Source organism: Lepisosteus oculatus, chromosome 1, assembly GCF_040954835.1.
Source record: "Lepisosteus oculatus isolate fLepOcu1 chromosome 1, fLepOcu1.hap2, whole genome shotgun sequence".
NCBI lineage: Eukaryota > Metazoa > Chordata > Actinopteri > Semionotiformes > Lepisosteidae > Lepisosteus > Lepisosteus oculatus.
The window spans coordinates 41,150,391-41,159,787 of record NC_090696.1 but is presented as its reverse complement, the minus strand read 5'-3'; the positions used below and the strand labels follow the sequence as shown (position 1 = coordinate 41,159,787).

Below are 9,397 nucleotides of genomic sequence, written 5' to 3'. Positions count from 1 at the left end.
CTTATTAACCTAGAAACCAGAAACAAGATCAGCTGGTACAGTATATACCATTAAAATCCTGTGGGGAATGAACTTCTTTGGCTTTTGAAGGAATTCGTTTACAATAACACAGTTTAATAACACATATTTGGATTTTAGAAAACTATCTTGTAGGAATGTAATAATGAAGCTCAAACAACATGATTCAAAATCTGAACTAATGGCTTCATGGAGCCCAGTGTATATTTGAAAGCATAAGGAATAAAACATACTCAAAGAAACTGAAAGTGAGTAGTAGCAGAATTAGTTCGACCTGGACAAATTGATAAAAATTCCTTTTTATCACAGTAGTTTATTCTGTTCAATAAGTGAGGTCATTTCCAGAATTGTACACTTCAGATGTGTTACAGGGCTTTGAAGTAACTCATTCTAATTATTATCATCTAGTCCCTGTATTATACTTCACTTATCAACTGCAAATTTACAAAGATCAATATTTGTTTTGGAGGCATAAAAAGAGCCCCTTATGTTTGTCTTCCTCTGTCTCTGCTGTGCATAAGCGGGGATCTAGGAAGCTAAGTCAGTGTGACTTAAAATGACATAATACAATTTTATTATGAAATACTATGGCTCTCAGTGCAGTGAAAAGAGAGAGAGCTCCAACAAACAGTAGTCTTTTGTGTGTGCTTGTGTTGGAAGAAAGAGTGATTCTGTCATGATGTTGTTCTCTAGTTTGTTCAGAATATTACACAAGTATACTGAAATCCTTTTTCAAAATCTCCACTAAAAGAAATTAAATGTTATTCTAAAAATTGCTAGATAAAAGGTCTTTTAAACGTACTGTAATATCAACCACAATACAGCTTATTAACATGAAAAAAATGGATGGCAATCAGCATTGCCTAAAAATGAAAATGCTTCCATAAAGTAGTTTTAAATATTTATTCAATGGCACTTTCAATCAAAATAGTAAAACCGCAATAAGCTTCAATAAATAAATAACATCTTTGTATAGTAAAACAGTTAAATCTCAGCCTTTTGTTACATTTCTGCACTAGAGACCTGTAATCTCCTGAGATCACTGAACAGGCTTTACCCTTTGCAAAATTACACATACATTTATTTGGCTATTTTTTTTTTCACAATGGCCTTTTAAACAGCTGATGTTATAAGCCATGACCAGTCTAGTAATAATGTAAAACCAGGCTTCTAATACTACAGAACAAAAGCTCCTTACATGAATATGCTTAGAACTACTGTGAGCAAAGACAAATGTGCATTGCATAAAATCTGAAATATAAAGGCTCCCTTAGGCATTTAGCATTACCTTCAGAAATTCATTTGTATAAGAGATTGTTTCATTTAATAGCAAATCATTTCTGTTTGTTTGATTTAAAGTAAGGACAGCAGGGTTAACCATTCACATTGATGTACAGTATTTAAAAAATATAAAATCTGATTTGTTTAAACATCTTTCTTAATATGTAGATTGTCAAGGCCAAAAATAATCAGAATTTACTGTGATATTTTTAAGCAGCATACACAGTTGACAGATGGCAGGAGTTTTTAAACAGTTTAAAATGATTTTTTCCATTTCTTGCAAAGAATCTTTTGGAAAGCTCTTCGAAAATCTTGGTTGAAGATAGTATAAATTACAGGGTTTAGAGAGCTGTTGCAATACCCAATCCAAAAGAAAAATTTAAATAATGTCTCATTAATCTCACAGGACTCCCTGCAAACCCCATACAAGCTGTAACTAAAGAAGAATGGGAACCAACAGACCACAAAAACACCCATGACAACCGCAAGAACAAATGTGAATCTCTTTTCTCTGGCTTGTGAAATTTTCTTTCTAGATGCTGTGCTTCTTCTTTTTCGCCTGGAGGAGAACAATTCTATAGATTTGTTGCTAGATCTCGACATGCGGCTGGAGTGTTTGGACAACGAACTGTTTTTCCTGCTACTCCTCCTCTCTTTCTTGGAGACAGAGTCTGGACCTTTTCTCCCTTTGCCATCTGATGTGCTGCTTTCCTCCAGGTCTATATCATCTTCTTCCCGTGTTTTTTGTTCATTGGGCATTGCTGGGCAGTGCCCGTTTTCCTTCTCACCGTTTGCTTTTAAAGAGGTGCCTCTGCTTAGTCCATTCTCAGTTTGAGAAGATCCATCTGTCCCGTGTTTTTTTTCCGACATATTTCTCGTTCGGGTTTTGGCCACTTGATATATTCTAATGTACACTAATATCATTATAATACAAGGGGCAAAAAAAGATCCTATGCAAGAGGAGAGAATGTACCACGTCTCATCGTTAAGCACACACTGCGGATGATTGTCTTTCTCCGTATTTCTGTCCATAGAAATTAGCGGTGGGAAAGATATCACAGCAGAGATGAGCCAAACAACTACTATAATACATTTCACCCTTTTGGGAGTCCTTTTGAGGTTGTATTCTACGGCTTGTGTTACTGACCAGTATCTGTCTAAACTGATAGCGCACAGGTGGACTATCGACGAAGTGCAAAACAAGACATCTAAGGCCAAATAAACGTCGCACCAAGCTCTCCCGAAAAACCAGTATCCCATAAGTTCATTTGCCAGAGAAAACGGCATGACAAGGGTGGCAACCAGGATGTCTGCACTGGCTAAAGACACCAAGAAAAGGTTCTGTGGCGCTCTTAGTGCTCTGCTTGTTAATATAGCAATTACCACCAAGACGTTCCCTACAATAGTAAATACAATGAGAAAGCTTACAAGCGCTGCAAGACCCGCCACAGCTGCCAGGGAATACTGACTCTCCATGGATGAGAAATTTGTTGAGACTACATGAGACACGTTGATCCCGCTGGAATTGAATAAATCCATCTTGTTTCAACTTTTTTCTGTCTTTCTTCCCCTTTCAACCAAAATTGTGTGATTCTTTTATTCGGGAAACATCATTGTAACACTCCGTTTCGAATACGCCTTGCAATTTGTCATTGCAGGTAATCACTGGCTTTCATATAGTTCCAGTACGTTCTTTCTTTTTTTAATTTCTGCTTATTATTGGGAAATTACATTTTTGAGGAGTATCTCTCTTTTCTCCATCAGAGAGATCTAACTTAATTCATATAAAAAGAAACATAACCTTCGGTAAATGCATCCTCTTTAATGTTTGTTTCATTCAGTTGGTTGATCAGGCTTCTTTAAATCCACATTTTCTCCAGTGTTTTCTCTATTTCAGCAGATAGATCTTGCTTCCACCGCTACCCTCAAGCTGTGCATCCTTCTCCACAGAGTCCTGCCAGCTTTGCATTATCCACGTGCTGTTCACATTAAAACTAACAACTGGATGGTGCCCCGCCCCCGAGATAGAAACAGGACTCTCAAGAAAACAGCAGGATTGCCTTTTGCGTGTGTAAATCTAAGAGCGTTATTAGACAAAATATTTCACTAGTATGTTAATCACCAGATTAATTTATTTAAGAGTTTTGTGGGGGATAAACGTTCTGTACATTAGTTTACCGATGGGTTCAGGTAATAGCATAGTATAAAGCGAGCTTTATTAACAAAATAATAGATACAGGATACATATGGTCTAAATAAAAAAAAACAGCGAATTTATTAAGGGTAAATCTCCGGTTTGGCAATTTAGTGAATTTCGCTCTCGTGTACAAAGATTGCTTGTGGCTTTAGGTCGATATTCAGTTTGTACACTTGAGGTCACTCTTGCAACACTGGAGTATAAACCGGTATGTAGCGCGATGCGGGTGTGATTATGAACCATTTTCTATTAGAACGTAGATCAAAACACTCACAGGGAAATAAATCATATGGTTTATAAAGGATTAGTTTTTACAAGACATAGTTGTCACCATGTAGTTAATCCCTTAGTCAACACCAATTAGGTGGATATTACACTTTATGCATTTGAATTACACTAGAAGATAAAAGCACATTTTACTGTAGCATTATTTATTAGTGACCAATCAATATACTTAATTAGGGTTTGCAAGCAATTAAACCTTCATAATATATTAGGTTATCTTTCAAACGTAATATTTGAAATCAATGAATGTATCTTGTTTTGAATTTAAGCATTGGAATCTTAATTCAATTTGTGAAAAGAGTTGTATAACCAATCAGCTTCATATTTTTTGTTAATGGTGTTGCTGGTTGTTTGTTTCCTTGCTTCCTAGTATTGACTGCAAAATTGGATAGTTCGCTTAAACTCAGACTCGTCCTTGAAACTTTGATAACTTGACACCTCCAGATAAAACTACAGTACAGAAGTGAAATCGCCCGTGGTTAAGAAGAGCACAAAACAACATGTATAGTGAAGAACGCTGCAGTGAAATTAAATTTGGGTTAGATGCTCACAATAGAGGATAAAGAAATGCAAACAGATAATCTTACCTTTTTTTCTGTAATTTCTTAAATCATATCTCATAAGTGTCTCATTGAAGTTCTGGTCCTTTACAGAGTTTATCTGAAAGGGAAAGTAGTGTTAACACCTCTGCAGTTCTGGAACTTGCTACAAAGAGCTTTGTTATCCATTTTGTTGCAGAACTGGTTTTAAATACTCAAGCCATGTTATGTATTACTGTTCCTACAGGTGAAATGGACCACAATTCTGAATGTCATACGTTTTCATCTATTGATTTATGAGACCAGTTTTATCCTGATGCTTTCAGTCCTCAACTAGTATTTATCCACATACAGTACAGTATATTGTGTACAGGTACAGTATACAGTATGCATGTTTAAATGGGAATGATGTACAGTATCAGAATGCATCAGAAAATACAATTCTTCTCCTCTTACTCATAGTAAGCATCTTTTTTGATGATTTTTTTAGATTGGCAGAACAGCTGTACCGTGCTTCAAGTCCTCAAGTGCATGGCTTTCCAATATAGACCACATTCTGTGTGAAGATTGCATGTTTTTTCAACGCCCACAAGAGTTGTCTCTCAGTATATCAGTTTACAGCCATCTCCTAAAGAGATGACATCTAGGCTAGTTGGCTTCACAAGATTGTCCCTATTTGTTTGCCTTGTGAGGGACTGGCATCTTTTCCAGACTGCTGGCCAGATTTAGCCTTATGTTTCTGGGGTAGGCTCTGGTTTTCAGCAAAACTTGCCAGGAAAAAAACAGTTTTCAGATAATCAATGAATGGAATGTTAAACTATGGAGAGGTCCTGGAGTATGCAGTGACATCATATTTTCTGAACTGCAGTTTGGTATAGCTTACAGTATATTTGATTTTTGCTATGCACCACATTTCCCCTTCTAACACAACAGCAAAAGTGCCATAGTGTCCCAGTCAAATATTGGTTTCAAGTCATCCCGACCTCTGCACATTCTCTTTGTTACTCTTTGTTACTTATACTAAAATCACCCAATAGTTTTGAAAATCATTATGCAGCATCGGGGCATGTTATTGATATCTTCTGCTGTAAAACCCTGCACGCAATATTCATGTTTATTTTTTCTTTTTCATCTCTTGCTAGTGCCCTATTATCTCCAAAGCAATTTATTTAAACTTTTACAGTTTTCTTTTATTGATGCAACACTGAAAAAAAGCCTTCCATTATTGTTTTGCCTCTACAGCAATATTCATTTCTCTCCCTCTCAGCAAGTCTAATATCTCTGTTCAGCTGTGCCTGTAGCTCAGTATGCTCTTTCTCTACTTTGGACCTTATATAGTCTGTAGAGCATTCTTCTCCTTATCATATTATTCTTAATTTCTCAATTAAACCACTTGGGCCATATTTTCCATTATTTGGATTTTGTTTGTGATTAATTTGTTTGTAATTCCTTTTCCTACTCAAATCTTATCTGTACTGTATGTTCATTATTTGTAAGTTCTCTCTCATTCCTTCATATTCTGTGTTTTTTAAAACTACAGACCCTGATTTAAGAATCAATGGAAATATAAAATGTATGCATACATTTTTTTACTTTTATTATCACAATCCTCCTCCAGTTCTGTTACATCTGTACCCTTGTTTTCCAAAGAACAATAGTCAATAAAATTGTCTGGTATATTTTGTGTTACGAAACTGGTACATATATCTGGAAGGTGGTATATTTTGGGTTAAGACACTATTGTCATTTTAATCATATCGATTTCATCTTATATATTCCCCATCGCAATATCTCCATTTATATGTAGAAATAACACCTCAACTTTTCTACCTACTGTATTGTTGTTGCATTGCATAGTAAACAACTTGTGCCCACGTCCGTAGACTCGTTGCCCTTGGTTCCTTACTGTATATTAAATTCCTCTCAAGTACTACAGTATATGCATATGTTTCACATACTGTATGATGCCACTCTGCTCTGATTCAAATGCATCCTGTCACATTAATACAGGTACCTCTATTTTCCAGAACAACCTCCATAAAATGAAAACATCTTAGCTATTTGTTAAAGTTCCATATTTCACCTCTAGAATTCACCATAGGACTTTCAGCTTACGTTTAGGTTTAAGCAAAGCCCTTAAATTTGTTATGCAGAATTGTCAAACTACAGTACATTTTCTTTCTTAATTAATTCAGTTGGACAATGACAACTGCATGCACTCAGATTCCAATTAAGAGCCTGTCCATCCGCTCACATAGGTCTAACACTTAATGTTGGGCATGTGGGCAACAAACAGTACTGTATGTGTGTATAATGCCATTCGTACATTCAACACTGTCTACACTTTGAATAATTAAGTCCCTCACTGTCACAGCCTCCCTTTTACTGGGTATAGTAGGCTCCTAGGTGCCTTGGCAATCCTGAGACCTCCCATTTTTTCCAGGCTGTCAGAGCCTAGATCTGTCTCCAGTAAGGTCTCGAAGGAGTCCAACACGGATATTTTTGGAGATGCAACACCTGTAAGATGTGCACACCATTCCTCATAGGTTTGATCTAAATTTACCAGCTATCTCTCCTTCTCTGGACTGAAAAGCTCCCCATAGCTCTGCCGCTTGTAGATTGCACAAAAAGTCCCTAGGGAGATCTGACTAATTCAACCAATTCTGTGTGGTGCAGCAGAAATTAAAAATCTGAATTTTAAGATATGGACTTTTGTCATCTATTTAGCCAAATGTTTACATTCTCACTCACTTTTATTATTTTTGGAAAAGAAACTAGTATTTCAAAAAATTCTAGTACTCCTACTGTGTTGGAATTTATTTTCTAAATAGAAATTGAAGTTATGAATCCAACATCCAGTACAACTGGGCTCCATGTGAGGAAATAGAAATAGGGCCTTTATCAAACTCAAAGCAAAGAGAGCCCAAGAGGAACATATGGCACAGAAATGGAAAACAATTAAGTTTTCAAACCCTTAAGGTCTTTTTAGTTCACCTCACCAGTCAAGCAAAAGGACTACAGATTGCAGCAAACTAGGAAGAAACACTGAAGAAACATATGACAGATTGTTTAACCTTTACAGGAGAAACAAAGTTTTTTCAACTTTTTTATAATATACTATTAGTTTTCAGAAATTATTAAAAAATGAGAATGTTAGGAATTCAGTGTACTGTATTTCAGGATGGTTGCTGCTTAATGAGCTCACTGACTACAAGTCCCATATTTTGAGTTTATTTCAGCCTGGAGTTTTCTTTCATTTCTTTTTCTTTTGCTTGCCCCCTGTTTAGCATGACCTTCAGAAAAAAAGAAGGCTGTTTCACCTCACGCAGCACAAGAAGGATAGTGTCTCAGTCAGTCTTCAATTCAGCTAACACTCAAGTCTTCCTCGGCCTGGTGTTGACATGCTCTCCAAGGCTTAGGATGGGCTTGACAGGGCCTTACAAGAATTATGGCTTAGCTTCTTGTCTGAAGGGTTTGGAGAAAGGTACTGCTCAGGTAAATACAATTAAGGTAAATCAGAGCACAGACAAGTAAAGAGATATGCCATTTTACCCGGCTCATCGGGAAAGTAGTCCAGGATGAATTGAGTGATCTTAAAGACAGGATCTGCTACAACAATGTTTGATCGGATGGCATTCCTGGAGGAGGTTAGGTAGACAACTTCTATGGATACAGGCAACAGAAGTTTCTTCACTGAATTTCCAGTTTCTCTTTGTCAGCTGTCATTGTAAAATACGTTTGTAAATAATAATAACTTTGAAAGACTTTAGATCAAGAGACAAGATGGTGGACGCGGACTAGTTGTACTAGAGTCTGCTTATAACTCAACCATCATCGGCCTAATCTTGAGGATTGCGAGGTGGGGAATAGGACGATAGGCACTTCAGACAGGAACTTGCCTTGTAGGAAGCGTCAGGATTTTGAAATCAACACAAAACCTGAGAGGAAGCCAGTGTAAGGACTCCAGGATAGGAGCAATGTGATTACTTGCATTAAACCTGTTCAGGATTCTGCCTGCTGAATTGAGGACATTGTGTAGGACATTACAGTAGTCAGTACGAGAAAAAACAACAGTGTTGGCCAGCTTTTCAGCAACATTTAGAGACAACATAAGATGTAATCTGGTGATATTTCTGAGATGGAAGAATAATGTTTTGACTATATGTTGGACATGTGGGTCAAACGTCAAGCCTGGATCATATACAGTATCACTCCAAAGATCTTCAATTTTGATTGAAACTCAAATACAGAACCATCCACAGATAGGGTTACAAAATGGGTTTTACATAGTTGATGGGAATGCCAAGAAGCATGACTTCAGTCTTGTCGCAGTTAATAGCTGACCAAGTGAGAACACGTACAGTAAATGCTGAAAAGTAGGGGGCCAGTATTGAGCCCTGAGGAACACCAGACTTAACAAGTCCAATTTCAGAGCTAAAGTCACCAAGTCACAAAGTCACAAAGTGACAGCAATCAGTGAGGTAAGACTTTGACCATTTAAGAACATTTTCTAGATGAGAAAGTAAGATATCATCGTTAACAGTGTCTAAAACAGCACTGAGGTGAAAAAGAATAAGGATAGAAACAGAATCAGAAGCCAGAAGAAGATCGTTATGTTGATTTTTATATAATGACATCACAGCTGGATTTAGAAAAACCTGAACCTGAATCCTCTCGTTAACGTTGCTATGGTACAGAGATCACTATTGTGCAAGGTGATTCGTAGACTCCATGAATACAGGCTAATGGTTATTGTCTTGCTATCTATGTGGGCTATTATGTGGGCTATTATCAATGCATGGCTGCCAAGAACAAAGCTTTGCTGATTTAAGAGTGAATTTCTTCTGTGAGGGAAAAGACAATCATGCCGTGATTTATCCTGAAGTGCTCTGAGTTTCACATGGAGGAGAAAAGCTCTGTTTTGAGTTACCGTGGATGACCAAAGTTCTTTTTCTAAAACCTTTTAAACCAACAACCCAGAAAATCAGTGGGGAAGTATCTTTAAGTAAGCTCTGTACAGTGTTTTGTGGATGTTTTATGATTTTGTTAGTTGTTTTTTATTCTTTAGTAGCAAACT

The 9,397-nt window shown here is 36.8% G+C and overlaps 1 protein-coding gene across 1 annotated transcript; it reads right to left on the bottom strand.

The window, feature by feature from the left end:
* Window positions 1–907: 907 nt before the first annotated feature.
* adra2c (adrenoceptor alpha 2C) lies at window positions 908–3,270 on the bottom strand. The gene has a single exon (XM_015344810.2). It carries the CDS (start codon window positions 2,836–2,838, stop codon window positions 1,555–1,557), a length of 1,284 nt encoding a protein of 427 aa, XP_015200296.1. The 5' UTR covers window positions 2,839–3,270; the 3' UTR covers window positions 908–1,554.
* Window positions 3,271–9,397: the final 6,127 nt, after the last annotated feature.

What these genes read in the sequence shown, in the direction of transcription:
- adra2c (XM_015344810.2), bottom strand. Translation starts at nt 2,838, where the DNA reads ATGGATTTATTCAATTCCAGCGGGATCAACGTGTCTCATGTAGTCTCA.